The 22432-nt window shown below is 36.4% G+C and overlaps 1 protein-coding gene across 1 annotated transcript in view; it reads right to left on the bottom strand.

The window, feature by feature from the left end:
* Positions 1 to 22432, bottom strand: part of LOC128992863 (anoctamin-4-like) — a 52607-nt gene that overhangs the window by 25506 nt on the left and 4669 nt on the right. Inside the window, exons 3-5 of the mRNA XM_054416606.1 lie at positions 10615 to 10764; positions 8087 to 8250; positions 6815 to 6992 (exon numbers count right to left, since the gene is read on the bottom strand). Coding sequence (XP_054272581.1) covers positions 6815 to 6992; positions 8087 to 8250; positions 10615 to 10764 — 492 coding nt within the window. The remainder of the gene's footprint in view (positions 1 to 6814; positions 6993 to 8086; positions 8251 to 10614; positions 10765 to 22432) is intronic.

Genomic DNA, 22432 nt, shown 5'->3' on the forward strand with positions numbered 1-22432 from the left:
ATAATTTAACAGCTTATTGTTAGGTATATTGTTATTTAATTAAATTTTCTTTGATTAAATTAAATATTGTTGTTAACAATTTGCATTTGTGTTTAAAGTGTGTTTCTTATGTTAAGTGTGTGATTCTAATGTTATGAGCTTAATATGTACCAAATATTAGTGAGTAAAGTGGTGTATGGATTTCATAACCATTATTTTACTAGAGACCGCTGCATTAATTTAACCACAATGGGCTCTGTTGCTAGTCTATTAAATAAATAACATTAGGTTTAACGAAACGAGTACCAAGGTTTGCTGCTACAAGGAAACCAATTAAGTGTGTTTTTAGTAAAATATTAATTGTTTAGTATAAAATAAATAAATCTTGAAAGTTTTATCAAAATATATCCATAAACAAGGAAACTACAACTTTTTACCATATTCTCCATAAGAATAACATGGGGATTTTAAATTTCCAATTTTTTGAATTTTCCCCGTTACCAATAGTCGTACAAAACCCCTTTGATATACTTAACTATTTGTTTTTTAAGCTCTTTAAAAAGGTCTAGGGAGAAATTGGGAAATTTTACGTTTTAAGGGTCAAAAATGAAAAAAACAAATTTTAAAAGTATAAAATAACTTATAAATAAAAAACTTTTCAAATGCCACGTTTTTAAACGCACCTTTTTTCGCCCATAGTGCATCACCCTTAACAGTATATTTTAAATTCAACCATTATATTCTTTTCCAGCATGAAATGTTTTATAATTTGATACCAAACCAGATTTTTTAACAATAATTTAAAATTTTACACTTTTTTTAAATAGCGACCAAAAAACCGTATTTTGCGTAACAGTACAAATGTATATTTTTAGTATGTTTTTTAAAAGTGTATTACCTACCATTTCTAACTGGAATAATTTCTGTTGCAATTAGTTCCACCTCAAACCCTATTTCTACTGCACTATAATATGGATGAGGTAATATGTAATGAGCTTTGTTGCTACCTATTTTTTTAAATTATTGTTACATGCTATTAAGATTCACAGATGATCAGAATTTAATTGTTATTATGTTTGTTTAATTCAATGTTTCATTATGAAATGATTAAATTGAGTTTTATACAGTTCTTTGTTAATAATTGTATTTAATAATTGGCGACGAGGATGGTATTAATTATTTCTACCTTTCTATTTTACACTTATTACATTTACTAGTACAATTAATTGATTATACCCTCCTTACAAGGAAATGAAACATTGAGTGAACTGAGTCTTCATGAACGTTGTATCATTGACTATATATACCTACAGGTATATATAGTCAAATATATAGTCAATGGTTGTATCCTCAAGGGATGGAGGGTTATGATTCCGAAGTCTCTTGCTAAAATCGTTTTGAATGAATTACACTTTGAACACATGGGTGTAATGAAAACGAAAGCATTAGCCAAAAGTTTTTGTTATTGGAAAGGACAAAAGACAAAGATATCGAGGAGATGATTGCATCATGTAGAGTGTGTTGAGAAAAAGTTATTATGTTTGTTTAATTCAATGTTTACATTATAATTTGATTAAAAAATTGTAATTGAGTTTTATACAGTTCTTGTTAATAATTGTATTTAATAATTATTATTTACCAAACCGATATTTATTATACTGTACACACAAAATACGTACTGTATTTTCAATTTGGTTGATGAATTCTATTGGGCTATGTGGAAACCTAATATTGATACTTCTGTTTGTTGTATTATTATATATATATCACTGTAATCTAGTGATAAAGATGTAGCCTAATGGATTGGTACATTGCTTTGTACATAGGCTAATACGTTTTGTAATGTTGGTAGTCCTGCTGTCGGTTGCTGAATGTAATGATGTAATGTTTGTGTACTGTTGACTCGTTGACTGGTGTTGTGTCTCAAATATAATCCGTTTAAATCTTAAAGTGTTTTAATGTTCAACCACAGTTCACACGACTAAAAATGCAAGTGGTTATGGGCCCAGTATGCTAAAACTAAAAAAGTTATTTTTTGGAAGTTAAAGTCGTGAATAACCCCATAGTCAAAAAGTGAGGTTATGCAGTCACATTGCTTGAACTGAAGTGAGGTTGAGGTTATGCAGTTAAATTGCTTGACAGTGCGAGTAAGTTCGTTTTTGGAATTAAAATTGTGAAATTATATACTCACAATGGATCCAATGAAATGTATTGTTGATAAATTGGAAGGACAGCACAATTGGACTGATTGGAAATTTCAGATTAAAATTCAGTTACAAGTGAACAATGTCATGAGTGCAGTCGAAAATAAGTTCGAACTCCCGGAGAAACCTCCTGATACGGAAAGTGAAAAAGTTCATAAAGAATACGAGAAGACAGTGCTAGCCTTAAACAAAAGTGAGTTTGTAGCTCAAAACCTTATCGTAAGCTCAATAAGTAGCCAGGTGAGGCAGCTTATAAACATGTGCACCTCAGCGAAGGACATGTGGGACAAACTACACAGTGTGTTTGAACAACGGACAGAACAACGCCAGGATAGACTGTTTAATGAGTTTTTCGGTATAAAAATGAAGGACAGTAATGACAGTGTTGCTAAACACATATCAAAACTCGAAAAACTGTGGACGGAATTGCAAGATGAAACCTGGAAAGAAGACAAGGTAAAATTGCCTGAATCACTCTTTTTGAACAGAATACTCAATACTCTGCCTAATGATTACTTTGAGTTTTTAAACGCTTGGGAATCAATGCCTAAAGATCAGAGAAATTTAAAGAATCTCTGTGAGAGGCTGTGTATAGTGGAGAACAGGCTGCTCGAGAAGGATAAATGTGCAGAAGCGACAACAGCTCTTGCTGCCAAGACTAAGTTCAAAAGAAATTATGGATATAGGCCTAAGCCTAATGAAGTGGCTACTATGAATAGTAAACCCACGAATCAAAGCGGACCGAAATGTTTTGCCTGTGGCAAGTTTGGACATATTAAAAAGAACTGCTATTCTCTCAATAACAATAAAGTTGATAGGCCTACAAAAAGAAGTGACAGTAAGAATGTGGACAAAAATAAAAGTGAATCTTTGTTAACTGTCTTATCTGTAAGTTGTGATAAGAAAAATTGGGTTGTCGACTCTGGAGCGACTGCTCATATGACTCCCAGGAAAGAGAATTTTGTGGATCTTAAATTAGAGAAAAGTCTTAAAGTCACTGTGGCTAATAATCAAACAATTCAGTCACAAGGTGTCGGAGATGTGAAAATAACTACGGAGTATGGTGAAAAAGTTATTAAAGATGCTGTGTTTGTGCCTGATATAAAGACTAGCCTACTTTCGGTTAATAAAATGACAGAAAAAGGTCATACAGTAGTGTTTGATTCTGAGAAGTGTAAAGTGTACAACTCTGATCAAGAAATTGTTGTTACTGCAACTAAAAAGGATGACTTGTATATTTTGGATGAGAAATCAGAATATTCTCTCGTAACAGTGAAAAACTCCATAAATAGACAACTTTGGCACAGAAGATTGGGACATCTGAACCGCATTGGTATGGATCTTCTCAGTAAAGGAATGGCAAGTGGAATATCGCTTGACAATGTTTCATCTGAACCCTGTATCGCGTGTTTAGAAGGGAAACAAGCTAGACTACCTTTTAAAGGTAAAGGCGGTAAAAGAGTAAACGAACCATTACAACTAATTCATTCTGACCTCTGTGGACCGATGCCAGAAAAGTCTTGGGGTGGATCTAGATATTTTCTAACCTTCATTGATGATCATTCGAGGAAAGTTTTTGTCTATTTTCTAAAGGCAAAGAACGAAGTGTTTAATGTTTTTAAACAGTTTCAAGCCATGGTTGAAAATGAAACGGACAAGAAAATCAAAGTGCTTCGGACAGATAATGGTGGTGAATATGTATCAAACGACATGAAGAATCATCTGCAGAAACTAGGAATTAAGCACCAGTTGACAATTCCCTACACTCCAGAACAAAATGGACTTGCGGAGAGGACTAATAGGACTCTAGTAGAAAAGGCAAGGTGTATGATGAAAGAAGCTAATTGTGATGAACGCTTTTGGGCAGAAGCAGTAAATACAGCAGCATACCTAGCAAACAGGTCACCTCATAAAGCGATCAAAGAACAGAAGACTCCAGAAGAAGTTTGGTCAAAGAAGAAAGTCAGCGTAGAACATTTGAAAGTGTTTGGATGTGTTGCTTACACACATATACCTAAAGCTCAAAGGAAAAAGTGGGACTCAAAAAGTGTACCGTATATTTTTGTCGGTTATTGTGAAGAAAGTAAAGGCTACAGATTGATTGATCCAAATCAACCTGGAAATATTGTAAGAGCGAAAGATGTAATTTTCTTGGAGAATAAATTTTCAATTGACAAACTGGATAGCTCAAGAGATGAAAAAGACTCGGCTGTTGTTTCAATCCACGAGAATGAAGTCAGCGATAATGAAGACGACAATGTTATAGATGAAGAAAACCAGACTGACGGCGATGAAGAATCTTCCGAAGAAAATGAAGCAGAAGATCAAAATGACGCAGCAGACATTATCATTCCAGATGAAGCAGAAGACGATGAAAATATAGGCCTACGTCTAGGCCTAACTCCACGACGACAGAGAAAAATACCCGAAAGATTTTCTGATTACGTCTTGTTCCAGTCAAAACTTTCACATAGTGTTCCAACTACATATCGTGAGGCGATGGGAAGTGATGAAAAAGGACTTTGGCTGAAAGCGATGCAAAAGGAGATGGAAGCCCTGTCTAGCTACAACGTGTGGGATCTAGTGGATCTTCCGCAGAATCAGAAGATAGTGAAGTGCAAGTGGGTGTACAGTGTAAAAGGCAATGAGTGCGGTGAAGCAGTTAATCATAAAGCTCGGTTGGTTGCAAAAGGTTTTACGCAAGAATACGGTGTGGATTACAATGAAACATTCTCACCTGTTGTAAACAAAACCACACTAAGGGTATTGTTCGCTCTAGCTGGTAAGTTAGATCTATCAATTAATCACCTAGATATTAATACTGCATTTTTAAATGGAGAGTTAGAGGAAACTATTTACATGGAGCAACCAGAAGGTTTTGTAAATAAGAAATTTCCTAACAAAGTTTGTCTTTTAAAAAGAGCACTTTATGGTCTTAAACAATCCCCTAGGGTATGGCATAATAAAGTTGAGGAAGAGTTAAATGAACTTGGCTATAAGAAATCTAAGTATGACTCTTGTATGTTCACAAAAATCAAAAGTAACTCGTTCAATGTTGTGGCATTACATGTTGATGATTTTTTGGTGTTCTCTAATAATGATTCTGAAAAGTCTAAACTTAAGAAACATCTTATGTCAAAGTTTAGTGTAAAAGACTTAGGTGAAGCAAAATTTTGTCTCGGTTTGAATATTGAGAAATTTGATGGTAAAGTAAAAGTCTCTCAGAAAACTTTTATCCTTGATTTGTTAAAGCGATTCAATATGTTGGATGCAAATCCTGTAAGCACACCAATGGAATGTAATGTTAGGTTAGATCTGAGCAACAAAGAGAAGGAAAACCAATCAAAGCCCGATGTTCCATATCAATCCTTAATTGGCTCATTAATGCATTTGGCTGTAAATACTAGACCTGATATTGCTTATACTATTTCGTACTTGAGTCAATTTAATACTTGTTTTAATCTCTCTCATTGGAAAGCTGCAAAAAGAGTTCTGAGGTACTTGAAAGGTACAATTAACTATGGTTTAACTTATGATGACAGTGCAGACTTAAATGTCATAGGTTATGTAGATGCCGATTGGGCAAACAATGTACTAGATAGAAAGTCCTACAGCGGATTTGTTTTCAAAATGTGTAATGGACCAGTTTCTTGGGAAGCTAAGAAACAACCCTGTGTAACTTTAAGTAGTACTGAAGCAGAATATGTTGCAATTACACAAGCAGCTAAAGAATGTGTGTTTTTAAAAGGACTCTTAAAAGAACTTATTGATTATGATGAAGCAATTGTAGTGTATAATGACAACCAAAGCGCTCAAAGACTAGTGTACAATCCTGTTTTTCATAATCGAACAAAACACATTGATACTAAGTTTCATTTCATTAGGGAAACTGTTAAGTCAAACAAAGTAGTTTTGAAGTATCTGCCTACAGATAAAATGTTAGCAGATGTATTGACTAAAGGTCTTCCTAAAGCTAAACATGTATTTTGCACTAAAGGTATTGCTTTGATTTAATGTGAAGAAGCGTTGGTTGAGATATCACTAGATTAAGGGGGTATGTTGTATTATTATATATATATCACTGTAATCTAGTGATAAAGATGTAGCCTAATGGATTGGTACATTGCTTTGTACATAGGCTAATACGTTTTGTAATGTTGGTAGTCCTGCTGTCGGTTGCTGAATGTAATGATGTAATGTTTGTGTACTGTTGACTCGTTGACTGGTGTTGTGTCTCAAATATAATCCGTTTAAATCTTAAAGTGTTTTAATGTTCAACCACAGTTCACACGACTAAAAATGCAAGTCTGTTGAGTCAAATTAGAGAAGAGGTTTTACAATTTTGAAAGCTGCTAGGTGGTTCTGCTCATAACACACCTTTATTTTTTCTATTAATAAGTACTGAGTTTTTACAGTCTCTGTGGGTTTCAAGGTAGGATAATTTCATTAAAATCATATTGTGCCAACAAATAAAATTACAAATTAAATTAACTAAAATAAAATTACAGTTTAAAACGTCAAATTTATTTTGCTGCCTGGTAAGATCAAGATCTAGTGGGAGATACCAAATACTGTAGTGAATTCTGCACTGTGTTGTTTAACGTATTGGACACATAGGTCTGTTAACTTACGTCATGTAGAGGATACGCAGCAATATAAACTCCGTGAAGCAGCAGCCTGTTAATGCCAAACTCAAACACATCCGAATCTTCTTCGTGATGTTTAAAATACAAAGTCCTTTCCAAAATAAATTGAACAATTCTTGCCTTTTTAGCTGGTGTGAAGAATTCCGGAGAGTTTGCATTAAACCTAAAATTTAATAAAACAATTCAAATGGATGCATTAATTGATGATTTGTTCATTTACATCAAAGCAATGGGGCAACACAGCTACCGAAGCCCGAGCTGAGGTAGAGCGCACCCTTAAACACATATAACGGTTATTCAATGCACCTCTAACAATTTTATTAACACGTTCGCTGCGGGCCACTCACCGGTGAGTGCTCTAGTTCCTTTCTGCCACGCTAAACACTCACTGGTGAGTGCTGGCATCGCCTACATTCCATTCAACTTCTGAGCACCAGCACACCGGGAAGAACGGGTATTTTTATGTCTGCGTTTAGCTAGGGATGGGTACTTTATTATGGTGTAGGTTGGTAGTAAATTTCCCCGTAAAATCTCCTTCTATTAAGCTTAGAAATCAATTTGTTGTCCCGTTTTTTCTCTCTCCTATTGGCAATACAATTGGACCGGCTGGCTCCAGACAGTGCTGCTATCTGTGGGTGTTTCAGCAAACTACGTTGACTCTCTTTGTAACGCAAAACATCACCGCACGTCATTTACTATTCGTCAGACCAAAATATTTGAAAGCCAACCGGATCCTCTCGATGCTGCGCCACACCGGGGCTACGCCCGCCATTTGGTGGGCCACAGCGAACGTGTTAACGAATATGGGTGTTGTTCTAGGTAGGTAAAATACAAAATTTAATAATTAAATATAATGTTTAGTAACAAATTAGTTTCACACTGTACTTTTATGGAACACATATACATACTGTTAGTTAATACCTTCCATTTCATATTATTAATTAGAATTAGCGAATTCTGTATCCAAAGGGTCAATGGTGTTATTAATTCAATTTATTTTTTTTATTTTTCTTTGCATAAAACTGTACTTTGCGAAACATGATCTCAAACCACAAAAAAATTTTAAGAAATGCATATCCAAACCCCTTTTACCATTTCAAGTCAAATTATGCACAACTGAAAAATAATTTTTGAAATGTTAATTTACACAACACTCTGAGAGTCCTATTAAGGTAAATATTTTCTAAATAAAGTGGTACAATTCAATAATATAACAATAACATTTAACTATGACTTGTTTTAGTGTCGTAAACTTACAGAAATTCTTTTGAACGAGAGTACGGGGCTGTTAGTTCCGGAGTGTTGTCAGGAAATACGTAAGGATCTGTCTCAAACCATCGACTTAGGGGGAATCTCTGCTTCCATGCAGAACTTACAGACATACGAGTCCAACTTGCTGTTTCCAGGGCTGTTTTGTACAACTGAAATACATATACAACCAACGATGAGAGAGGAATGGAGAAATTTGTTTGGTATTCAATATTATGTACTTTTTACTCATCTAAAAGTACAATAAAAAAAATTAATTTGAAAATGGATTATGTTCTATTATTTTTCTCAGGGTAGTTTTATGCAAATGTTTGTTTCTAATGTTAATAACAGTATTTGTGATTTTATAAAACTCCAAAGTCACATGATGTTCACATTAAACCAACTTTCCCAAAACATTTACTTAAACAAAATCTCCTTATCATTGCCTATTTTTTTTCTCATGGGCTACAAGAGCATATACTGATTTTTTTGGCACTATGTTTGGATTTTAATCACTTTATAGACTAAGTACCTGGGGACCGAGCTTTGCTCGGGGAAAATCATTAGTTTACTCTGAAAGCAGTCTTAGTATTGAAGATACATAAATCAATTCCCAAACTCCACAGTGCTCGCCTTTACTACTTCCATCACCACTCCCAACGTCGTGGACCTGTTTCCCCCTTCCCATTGCATCTTAGAATTGCAGATACATAATTGTAATTTAGGCATCAGACGGCATAATGAAGCGCCCCGACGCATTTAGTGCAAGCAACACTCGGGACCTATCTAATAGGACAGGCAGAACCCGCCATCATAGCCAGAAGGAAGGGGACCGTCAGTATTTCAGGATTGGAAATACCTTAATCTAATCGTCACAAACAGTTCCCACACTCCGGACAGCTCGCCTTGACTACTTCCTTCACCACTTCCTACGTCGTGGACCTGTTTTCCTCCCTTCCCATAGCATTTTAGGATTGCAGATACCTTAACCTAATCGCCGTAAACAGTTCCCACACTCCGGACTACTCGCATTGACTACTACCTTCACGACTTCCTAAGTCGCGGACCTGTTTTCCTCCCTTCCCATAGCTTTTTAAGATTGAAAATACCTTAATCTAATCGTCATAAACAGTTCCCACACTCCGGACAGCTCGCCCTGCCTACTTCCTTCACCACTTCCTACGTCGCGGACCTGTTTCCCTCCCTTCCTATAGCATTTTAGGATTGCAGATACTCTAATCTAATCAAAATAAATTTAGCACAAATCTGCTACCCAATAAATATAAAAGGAGGTGTATCCTCTCATTAATTTAACTACCGTACTCGACATTGACAGAAATTGGTTTTTCAGTTGTAGTATAATATGCTCAATGGTATAATCTGATTGTTCATTTCTTTTGCTCTGTTATTATACACATATTGTTATTTCCTTTTGGTCTGTGTAAACATATGCTACATATCCTCGGAAAGTGCTTCAAGAGCTTTCGGCGCATGCGCAAGCTGAGGTGCCCGTGGGTACAGAACGTCACATTATGTCTTAAAATGTAAACAAAATGACAATAATGGCAGAATGTTTTCTCATAAGGCCCATGTTAAATTTTCAAAAGTTTGTACTCATATTATGGCGAAAATAGATTTTTCCTGGCTATACCACTGGTCTAGAACTTATTTTTGACACAGAACTTAGTTATTCCGTAAATATAAACGTTTTTGTTAGGGCCGATTCCCAGATCGAGTTGACAAGTATTCAAACTTTACTCGTATTATATATAGTATACATAAACTAAGTTTTATCATACTCTGCAGCAAAAATGTATTATCTCAATGCAAGTGTTGCGGAGCTGAAGAGCTTTTACTCTATGGTGCAAAAAAGAATCAGCTGGAGTAGAGGTCATAAATTTGGAAGCTATTAATTTTTATGACTTTAAAATTTGTCTTCTGGTTTTGACCTCAACTGATAAAAATATTGTTGAATCGTTATCAAAACGTTGTTGAGTTTATGGTTGTGTCTTGTATGTTACACAACAATAGTAGCCTATCGATATTTACCCTTTGTTTAGACCAATCTAACATATTCTAATCTATTTTTGTGTTGGCAAAGACTTAGAAACACTAGCATACATAGAGGTCAATATGTATGCTACTAATATGTATGCTAATAATGTATAATATGTATGCTAATGTAATGCTAATATGTATGCTATATTTCCTACTTCTAGTTTGCAAAGTAAAAAACTAACTATTTGGCAAGGGGAAATCAGCTGATTGTGTTTCTCTTTCAACTGCCCTATAATTGAAAATGGATACTTTTAATACACAGCACGGAATTGACGATTTTTGAAAGATCAGCTGTTTAAAAATAAACTATCTTTGTACACAGTGTTGGTGTATCTTTGCTTTGTTGGTGTGGCCAAATATCACCTTAGATATACGTGGCCATGGGAGTAAGTAAGTGCACAGAGTTATGAAAGATAGATCTATAGGGATATTAAAGAATGGGCAACTCTGTAAAACAGATTTATAAATATACTCACATTTTTTACAGGCATTTGCAGCTTAAGAACTTCTGCGTAGCGCTTCAGAATATCAAGCGGGGCATGAATCTTGACAAAATGTAATCCAGCCTCTTGATTAATTTCTTGTTCCAGCTCCAAACCCTCGGCTCTCAAATTGTTCTCAAACATCTGCGAATAGAAAGCACCCTAATTATACCACGAATAGTCTGGTTGCTTTTGCCCTCAAATCGGTCAAGAACAAAATCAATTAATTAAAAGGTAAAATTTTGGGCCCAGTCATTTATCAAATGATTATTAGCTTTAAATTTTACAAAGAATTTGTTGATGTTAGGAATTTAAAAACATAACATTTCATTTACAGTGACATTTTTACATACCATTTACATAACATTTTTCTAACAGTGAAATTTCTCTTAAATAGTCTATGGAGTTAAATTTTAGTAACATATGGTAGACTGCATTTATTAGGCCTATGTAAATATTATCATTGAAATTAAGCTTGAGTAATCTGAAGTTTAATAAAATAGTGTTTTCACTGTTTTCCCATCGACCCGATTAAGCCTTTGAAACCAAATGGGACTGTTTTCCTAGTGATGCGGTGTGTGACCAAATGCCAACTGCGCAGCATGCAATAATGATTGGAGCACTGCCTTGAGAGCAGTCATGTGGGAAGTGTGAAACTCCTGACAAAGAAAGCTTAAAACTAACTACCTACCACCACCCTTAAGGCTTGGTTTCTTTGAATCACGCAGCATCACTGCGGGATGCGGGATGCGCGATGACGTAATCACGCAAAAGTCTGTCGCAGCTATTGCTACGGGGGTGTTTTCTCTGACTTCACGTGCGCAATTCTCTGTGATTGCCGCCAATTTAGTAATGCGTGATCCCTTTGCACGACGCACTGAAGTCTGGGATCCCAGACTTTTTGCGTGGCACGCAGTAGTCATTCCCATCTGTTCATCGGTTGGTGACTGATAATTGTGTTGTTAATGAAACTGCAACTATAAAATCCAAGGTTTTTACTGCCAAGTTATATGAAAAGCTTCCAGTACTATACTGTTTCACCCAAAATAACTACAAGAACAATGGAATCAAGAATAATTATTGACAGTTAATCGTGTCAAGCACAACATTTGTAAACGGTGAAACAGGTTTTTTTAGCGAATTTCCCATATAGGGAATAAGCTATTACCGTAGTACTCATAGGCTACTCATACTCAAAACAACTGTTTTGAAAGCATAAAAATTCCCTAAACTTAGTTTCATTGTTCAATTAAATACCTGGTAATCAGAATTCTAAAACACCCTTCTTCTCCATGCCAAAGAGTCCTCATTTACTAAATTCACTAGTAATTTTTCTTCATTATCCTCTTCCTCCAGCAGCAAAGCTACAGCAACGAGTCTGCTCTGATGACATCCATGTTGTCCATGGCTGAAGATATAATCACGCGCTGCAAGGATGGAGTCATAGAAAACACCCTTATTTTTTATCAAGCACGCTTGATTACCGCGTATCACAAATCACGGATCACGCAATAACGCAGCGTGGTTCAGAGAAACCAAGGCTTTAGAGATTGCAACTCTACACAAAAAAACCATCATATGCAGGAGCAAAGTTTTTTAGAACTTTACCTAAAGAAATAAAGAAAGAAAAAAATGTTAATAAATTTAAAATTAAGTTAAAAAATTATATTACATCAAATCCTATTTATTCAATTGAGGAGTATAACAAGTTGTAAATATGTATTATAAGTTATAAGCTCTGTTAGCTATAAGGAAATGACACTATTCCGTTGTATGATTACTCATGTACACATTATGAATAAAGATTGATTTGATTTGACCCTAATATATGTAACGTTGCTAGTAATGTTTAGAACAAGGGGAATCGGACTGATCACCCGATAGTAATTATTGCTGTTTGGAGGGACGCCTTCAACTGCCCCAATACACCATTACTAGTAGGTCTTGCAATTGCCGCCTCTCCACTGAAGGAGCAAGAGAAATTCCATCTTTAGCCAAGGGAGCTACACGTGCCGACCATCAGTAGCCCTCAGGTTTGTGCATGAGTACTGATAAGCCCAGCTGATGGATAAGGAAAACTGTGCATTTATGGTGTGGAAGCCGACCTGACTGATTGTGGATATCCAGGACAACACCCTCTTCTCTTCAGGAATATTTTATTGAGGATATTATTTCAAGAGGTAATGCAGATATTTTATATGTAAATTTTATGTTTCAAAATCAATGTATAAGTAGTTTATGTTGCCTTGAATGATTAATATTGTTGGAATTATAAAATTCTAACATTGACTTTTCATGCATAGACAATCTCAAAAAGCACATGTTTCTAAAAATTTAAAAATCTAATTTTCTAAAAATAGGTAAAATAATATTTTATTAGGAATTCTTGCTGAAAATCAGAGTAAAATAAACGTTTTGGGTGTTAATTTAATATCAAGCATAACTTGAAATTTAAAGCAAACTATTGTTGTACATAGAATTTTGTGAATATTGAGTAAAGTAAATTACAATCATTGTTGGGCTGTAAATGTTAAAATATTAAAAAGCCAGTAGTATTTTATTAAATTAATTACTTGGTTTTGCTGAAAACTGTTATATTTGGATTAATCAACATTTTATGTAGCTACCTTGTCTAGGTCAAACTTATTTAATTGTACATATTTTATGTTCCATATTGTCAATTTTAACTGGGTCAAAAATCATAATTAGTGTTCTCATTGTTTGATGTATAATTTAATATGTAATAGTTTCTTGAGGTTAAAATAATTATTGCATGATTTCAATGCATCATAGTAGGTGGGATACAATGATTAAATCATACTGTTTAAGCTTTTGGGCAGTTACAATTGTAGCATATTATTTGGAATACAGATCAAACAGATTATTCTGCAGATAATATCCAGGACCTGGCATTATCACAAGAATTTGTCTACAAAGTTGCATATTTTTATCTATTATCTTTGAACTAGGGTGATTATCTTTGGTGGAAATATTTGGTAATATTTAAATATTTGTATTTATGTAGGATTGTTATTTGTAATACACACTGTGACAAATTAGTTGAATTATTTATTTAAACAGGGAACAACTATTGCATTTATTTAATGTGTTACAACACAACTCATTTTATATTCAAATCTGGTTACAAGAGCATGAGCATAATTCATTACTATGACATTCAAAAGTTATGTTTTGGCTTAAAAGTGTGGCACTGGAACTTGTTTGGTTAAATATATATATATATTATGTTTATGGTGAGATCATGTACTATTCAGTAAGGAATTTTGTAGGGTTTTTGGCTACTGCTGCTGGGATTTGATCCAACGGCCTGGACACTCTGGTCACTGCTTCGTACTCTACCGCACTTGGTCTACCCACTGCTATTTTTCTGGACCTTTGGACCTGGACTGCCTGACTGATGGTCAATCACCACTGATGCTGTGGACCTACCTACTTTAGACCGAGCCCGAGATCATCTGTCTTCAACCGATAAGTCAGACATCTTATTCTTTAGTCCAAAATATCTTACCATCTGATCTCACAGCTTATCCCGGAATAATCAAATAAACACTTGGCTAGCCAGACATTGTGGACACTTGGTGCCTTAGTGCCCCACCTCTAGGTGTGTGTGAGACTATTAAGTGCCACTGGAAATATTTGAGTGCCTGGATGTCGACACGCCTCATCGGAGAATATTTATTATAATTTATTTAGCCTTGTTAGATTTAAGTATTGTGCATGTTCTTGTTTGATGATATGTTTATGGTTATGTGTATGTATTTATGAATTTATATGTATTTAAAATGACTTTTCAGCACGGTGGCCACCTGCAGTTGCACTCAATTGATTAATTAATTTTATATTGTAGTATTATTTGCTGAATATCTTGCTTTTGGTGAAACATATACTAAAGTTTATCTTGAGCAGACATTATCAGATTTATTTATGTAAATTTTGGAAATACTTTATTATTTCATATTTTGTGGCTCAAGTGACATTGAGGGTTGAATATATAAATTGGAGCCGCATTGAAATTATATATTTTGCATGTAACAATCTGATAGCTGAATAAATATTGTGTCTGCTAACTGGTTATCATCTATTTGCCTGTCTGGACACAAAGTAATTAGTAATTAGTGTGAATTTACAAAACAATTGAAATCAAGTCTTTTGAATTTTAATCAATTATTTTGGTATATTTTGAGTGTACATAATTTATTCACTGTATAGTTATAAGATTGCATGAACAGTCAAACTTTCTTTATCTCAAAAGTAATTATCTGCATTATTATCTTGTTATCTGATGAACTGACCCAACTGGATGGATTCCCCATTGCCATCACATGAACTCAAGGGTATGATTAATGGGGTGGCGCCCTTTTAAAACCAACTCAACAGATAAGCATAGAATTTTGGGTAGCTTTAATATTCCTCAAGGCAAACTTTGGCGAATTAAGATTCAGACCCCGCCCTACTCCACTGACTTGGCCGGAGCACATGGCAAATGACGCCCTGAACGTGGGGCCTTGAAGGAAGTTTGAAGTAATCGGTGTACCTGATTAATCAATTTTGATTAGACTTACATGAACTTTAGCTCATCACTGTTGAACTTTGTAGCTACTATCAATATGTCTCCGTACAACTTGAGGAAGGTTGAGGTTGCTTACGAGCTGAAGATTCGAGGAATTTCATCTGATGGTTCTGCTAATGAGTTACGCAAGAAATTATCGAAGGCTTTGGCTATTAATACGCAAGTTGATGAGACTTTAGTTAGTTCTTTGAATTCCAAGGAGGAACTCAAGTGTTGTAAAGATATTTTTGATGATATAGCTCGACTTATTTCTGAATATGAAGGTGATTACAAGGATGGTGAATACCAGCGGATATCTACTAGACTTTGGCATTTGTACCCCCGCATAGGCCGTATCCCATTAGTTGCTGCTGCAGATGGTGAAGATACAGTTGAAGATGCCAGGACGGAATTATTAGACTCTACTAAGAAATTGATGGATTCATTCCTAATTGAAACTAAAGACAAATCCACTAAGGAGATACCAGCTTCAGAGCAGACTCTTGTGGTCAAGGCTCCCAATAGAGTAAGTGAAGCGAATCCACCAGGCGCTTCATACCAGAATCTACCAGGCGCTTCATATCAACCACAGCCTGTTGACACCGTGATACCTCCCAGCCTATCAAAAAATTATTCAGATGACATCAAATGTTCTGTACCAAGTTATAGCCCAAGAGAATTACAGGGTCCCCAGAACATCGGACAACCAAGACAATATGCTTCAAAATCAGTACCAGTATATAAATGGGGCCTGAAATTTGACAATCAAAACAAACAAAGTGTCGGAGCATTTTTGGAGCGGGTTGAAGAACTCTCTAGAGCCCGGGGTGTGTCTCACCAGGAATTATTTGAGTCGGCAGTTGATCTTTTTTCGGGTCAGGCATTGATTTGGTATAGGTCAACCATCAACCGTATAAAGTCCTGGGATGCACTGTGTGAGGAGATGAGAATAGTATTTCAGTCTCCAGACTACAACTTTAGACTTCAACAGGAGATCTTTAGCCGATTTCAGGGAGAGAATGAGCCTATCGACTTGTACATTGCGGCAATGGAGGGACTCTATGGGCGCTTGTCAGTTACTGTATCTGAACAAACTCGTCTTTCTCAGATATTGAATAATCTGCACCCTGCTTTACAGGATAGGTTGGCATTGTGTGATATTAAGTCTTTGGAGGATCTTCGATCTGTAGGTAGGAGAGCCGAAGCAGGCCGTCTGAGAGCTTCTATCCCTAGACAGACCCCTAGGACCAGTAATATTCTGGAACCTGATCTAGCGTATGGCGGACCATCTCATAGTAAGAGAGCAGTATATGGGGAAGTAGCGAGCATTACTCAAAAATCCGCTGAATCGAGGAAGCCATCGATAACTTGTTGGAATTGTGACCTCCCTGGACACAGCTTTAGCACTTGCAGGAAACAGCGCAAGAAGAAGTTCTGCTTTGGTTGTGGAAACCCTGACACAGTGAAAACTGACTGCACTAAATGCAATCCAAAAAACGGATAAGTTTGGGGGCCAGCCACTCTCAACAGGTTGACTCCCTATCATGTAGCAACCCAACTGTATTTTTGAATTATGTTTTTCAGACTAACGGAAAAGATAATAGGCCTTATTTAGACGTTAGGATTTTTGGAAAGAAATGTAGGGCACTTTTGGATTCTGGAGCTTCCAACACTGTTTTGGGTCAAGATGGTTTAAAACTGTTAGAAGGTACTCCAGCTCGCTTGAGATTGACACAACATAAGTGGGTGGAGACTGCCGGAGCGCAAAAACATGCTATTACAGGGCAATTAACTGTTCCTATTACCTTGGAAGGGCGAACCAGAGAAGTTTGTGTTTTAGTAGTGCCTAGTATGAAACAACCATTGATTCTTGGTATTGATTTTTGGGAGAAAATGCAGTTAATCACTGATTTACATAATAGAATATGGGAATTTGCACCTCCACAGTCAAAGATTGCCTCTTTAGAACTATCTGCTGGACTTACATCGGAATCACATCTGACAGAAGAGGAAAAGTCAAGACTTCAAGAGTTGGTGGAAGATCATTTTAAGCAACAGTCAGGAACCCTTGGAAGAGCAATTGGTGTAGAACATGTGATAGATACAGGAAACGCACCTCCAATAAAACAGAGGCATATCCTATGTCCCCAGCTAGACTCAAGACTGTCTACGAGGAGCTTGAGAAGATGTTGGAATTAGGTGTTGTGGCTCCATCAAAAAGTGGTTGGTCTTCTCCCATTGTACTTGTTGACAAACCCGATGGTTCGAAGAGGTTTTGTGTGAACTTCAAACGGGTCAATGATGTGACGAAACCAGATGCCTACCCTCTGCCCCATGTCACCACCATTTTGGATCGCCTTAGGGATGCTCGATACCTCTCATCGCTGGATATAAAGTCTGCGTATTGGCAGATCCCACTCTCTGTGGACAGCCGAGAGAAGACAGCCTTTACCGTACCTGGGCGTGGGTTGTTTGAGTTCTTAACCATGCCGTTCGGCCTTCACAATGCCCCAGCTACTTGGCAGCGGTTTATTGATTCAGTCATCGGAGCAGACCTTGAACCGAATGTCTTTGTCTATCTGGATGACATTGTCATTATAACCAACACTTTTGATCGCCATCTTGAAGTGCTTAAAGAAATATTTTCTCGCCTCCTCTCTGCTAATGTGACTCTCAATAAGGACAAATGTCATTTGTGTCGTAAGGAGCTTAGGTACCTTGGCTATGTTGTTGACCAGCGAGGACTGCGCGTGGACCCAGACAAGATTGAAGCTATCATCAAGATCCCTAGACCAAGCAATCAGAAGGCCGTGAGACAGTTCTGCGGTACAGCTTCATGGTACCGACGTTTCATACCAGATTTCGCCAGTAGATTGTATCCTTTAACAAAAATGCTGAAGAAGAACCAACGTTTTGAGTGGACCAAGGAAGCGGAAGAGGCCTTTGAGGATATCAGAAGCTGCCTTGTTAAAGCCCCTATTTTGACATGCCCAGATTTTAACAAACCTTTTATTGTGTCTTGCGATGCGTCTGGTGTTGGGATTGGTGCCGTATTAAGCCAAAATTGTGAGCAAGGAGAGCAAGTGATTGCCTATGCAAGTAGGACTTTGTCTAAAGGCGAACAAAAGTTTTCGGCCACTGAGCGTGAGTGTCTTGCTGTGATATGGGCTGTGGAGAGATTTAGGCCTTATATTGAAGGTACTCATTTTACGGTAATCACAGACCATTATAGTTTGTTGTGGCTCTTCCGGCTTAAGGATCCACAGGGACGTCTAGCGAGATGGGCTCTGCGTCTTCATCCCTATAGTTTTGACCTTATCCACAGGAAAGGTAAAGAACACGTGGTACCAGACTTGTTGTCTAGATCAACCCTACCAGAAGAGGATAATATTCCGGCAGTATCTGCCACAGTTCCAGATGGGAGTGATACCGTCAAGGAAGATAGATGGCACAAGAAGATGTTAAGAAGCGTTCAAGAAGACAATGAACTTTATCCCTTGTGGAAGACTGATGGCGATACCCTTTGGAAGCTGGTTTCTAGTAAGGAAACTCGTCTGGAAGGAGCTGTTGGATGGAAGAAGGTCCCACCAAAACATGAAAGGACAGAAATACTTCGCCAACTTCATGATATTCCAACTGCAGGTCACCTTGGAGTCACCAAAACATTTGAGAGAGTGAAGAGCTTGTACTATTGGCCAAAAATGAGGAAAGATATAGCGAATTATGTGTCCCGATGTCGTGTATGTCAACAAAGTAAGGCTGAACAGACTAAGCCAGCAGGAATGATGGGAGCCAGTAGAGCGGTGGATAAACCTTGGACTATGGTAGCTGCCGATTTGTTAGGTCCTTTCCCACGCTCAACGTCAGGCTATCGATACATTTTAGTAGTGGTAGACACTTTTACAAAATGTTGTTTGTTATTTCCTCTTCGTGCTGCCACTGCAAACTTAGTCGCCCAGCACCTTGAAAGGGATGTTTTCTTGCTTTGGGGAATCCCTCGATTTTTGATTTGCGACAACGGTCCTGAATTCATTGGAAAACCTGTTAAGGATTTAGCCAAGGAGTACAAGGTGAAGATATTGTACAATGCTAGCAGGCATCCCCAGTCAAATCCAGCTGAGCGGGTGAATAAAACCATTGGGAATATGTTGAGGGCTTATGTAGGTGACAATCACCGTCATTGGGATAAAGAGTTGCCCAAGATTGGTTTCGCACTTCGCTCTGCAAGACATGACACCACTGGATACACTCCTAATTATCTAAATTTTGGCCGAGAGTTGAACTTAAATCTGGAAGAGGAAGACAAGACTGAAGATGCACCTGATGAAGTAGAGGACAACCAAGTCTACGGACGAAAGCTGAGGGGTCTTAGGATAATCTACTCTACAGTTCAAGAGAAGATGGAACAGGCTCATCAGAAGAATGCTGCAAGGTACAACCTGAGAAGACGGCATCAAGAGTATAAAGTGAATGACCTTGTCTGGAAGAAGAACTACCAGCAGTCTGATGCCACCAAAAACTTTTCAGCTAAGTTAGCTCCGAAGTTTCTTGGACCTTTCACAGTCACCAGAAGAGTATCGCCACTTATCTATGAGCTAGCTGACCAGGCTGGGAAGAATGTTGGCACATGGCACGTAGAAGATCTCAAGCCTTACGCCTAGTTGAGGAATTTGCAGGCAACTTCCTTCTGCTTGGGGGGTGTTTGTAACGTTGCTAGTAATGTTTAGAACAAGGGGAATCGGACTGATCACCCGATACTAATTATTGCTGTTTGGAGGGACGCCTTCAACTGCCCCAATACACCATTACTAGTAGGTCTTGCAATTGCCGCCTCTCCACTGAAGGAGCAAGAGAAATTCCATCTTTAGCCAAGGGAGCTACACGTGCCGACCATCAGTAGCCCTCAGGTTTGTGCATGAGTACTGATAAGCCCAGCTGATGGATAAGGAAAACTGTGCATTTATGGTGTGGAAGCCGACCTGACTGATTGTGGATATCCAGGACAACACCCTCTTCTCTTCAGGAATATTTTATTGAGGATATTATTTCAAGAGGTAATGCAGATATTTTATATGTAAATTTTATGTTTCAAAATCAATGTATAAGTAGTTTATGTTGCCTTGAATGATTAATATTGTTGGAATTATAAAATTCTAACATTGACTTTTCATGCATAGACAATCTCAAAAAGCACATGTTTCTAAAAATTTAAAAATCTAATTTTCTAAAAATAGGTAAAATAATATTTTATTAGGAATTCTTGCTGAAAATAAAAGTAAAATAAACGTTTTGGGTGTTAATTTAATATCAAGCATAACTTGAAATTTAAAGCTAACTATTGTTGTACATAGAATTTTGTGAATATTGAGTAAAGTAAATTACAATCATTGTTGGGCTGTAAATGTTAAAATATTAAAAAGCCAGTAGTATTTTATTAAATTAATTACTTGGTTTTGCTGAAAACTGTAAATAATATCTGTAAATAATATCTCGAACGTTAGTAAATTTGTAAATATTATATTTGGATTAATCAACATTTTATGTAGCTACCTTGTCTAGGTCAAACTTATTTAATTGTACATATTTTATGTTCCATATTGTCAATTTTAACTGGGTCAAAAATCATAATTAGTGTTCTCATTGTTTGATGTATAATTTAATATGTAATAGTTTCTTGAGGTTAAAATAATTATTGCATGATTTCAATGCATCATAGTAGGTGGGATACAATGATTAAATCATACTGTTTAAGCTTTTGGGCAGTTACAATTGTAGCATATTATTTGGAATACAGATCAAACAGATTATTCTGCAGATAATATCCAGGACCTGGCATTATCACAAGAATTTGTCTACAAAGTTGCATATTTTTATCTATTATCTTTGAACTAGGGTGATTATCTTTGGTGGAAATATTTGGTAATATTTAAATATTTGTATTTATGTAGGATTGTTATTTGTAATACACACTGTGACAAATTAGTTGAATTATTTATTTAAACAGGGAACAACTATTGCATTTATTTAATGTGTTACAACACAACTCATTTTATATTCAAATCTGGTTACAAGAGCATGAGCATAATTCATTACTATGACATTCAAAAGTTATGTTTTGGCTTAAAAGTGTGGCACTGGAACTTGTTTGGTTAAATATATATATATATTATGTTTATGGTGAGATCATGTACTATTCAGTAAGGAATTTTGTAGGGTTTTTGGCTACTGCTGCTGGGATTTGATCCAACGGCCTGGACACTCTGGTCACTGCTTCGTACTCTACCGCACTTGGTCTACCCACTGCTATTTTTCTGGACCTTTGGACCTGGACTGCCTGACTGATGGTCAATCACCACTGATGCTGTGGACCTACCTACTTTAGACCGAGCCCGAGATCATCTGTCTTCAACCGATAAGTCAGACATCTTATTCTTTAGTCCAAAATATCTTACCATCTGATCTCACAGCTTATCCCGGAATAATCAAATAAACACTTGGCTAGCCAGACATTGTGGACACTTGGTGCCTTAGTGCCCCACCTCTAGGTGTGTGTGAGACTATTAAGTGCCACTGGAAATATTTGAGTGCCTGGATGTCGACACGCCTCATCGGAGAATATTTATTATAATTTATTTAGCCTTGTTAGATTTAAGTATTGTGCATGTTCTTGTTTGATGATATGTTTATGGTTATGTGTATGTATTTATGAATTTATATGTATTTAAAATGACTTTTCAGCACGGTGGCCACCTGCAGTTGCACTCAATTGATTAATTAATTTTATATTGTAGTATTATTTGCTGAATATCTTGCTTTTGGTGAAACATATACTAAAGTTTATCTTGAGCAGACATTATCAGATTTATTTATGTAAATTTTGGAAATACTTTATTATTTCATATTTTGTGGCTCAAGTGACATTGAGGGTTGAATATATAAATTGGAGCCGCATTGAAATTATATATTTTGCATGTAACAATCTGATAGCTGAATAAATATTGTGTCTGCTAACTGGTTATCATCTATTTGCCTGTCTGGACACAAAGTAATTAGTAATTAGTGTGAATTTACAAAACAATTGAAATCAAGTCTTTTGAATTTTAATCAATTATTTTGGTATATTTTGAGTGTACATAATTTATTCACTGTATAGTTATAAGATTGCATGAACAGTCAAACTTTCTTTATCTCAAAAGTAATTATCTGCATTATTATCTTGTTATCTGATGAACTGACCCAACT

Source organism: Macrosteles quadrilineatus, unplaced genomic scaffold (assembly GCF_028750875.1).
Source record: "Macrosteles quadrilineatus isolate MER2022 unplaced genomic scaffold, UCM_ALF_1.0 Scaffold_4__1_contigs__length_99947679, whole genome shotgun sequence".
Classification (NCBI taxonomy): Eukaryota; Metazoa; Arthropoda; class Insecta; order Hemiptera; family Cicadellidae; genus Macrosteles; species Macrosteles quadrilineatus.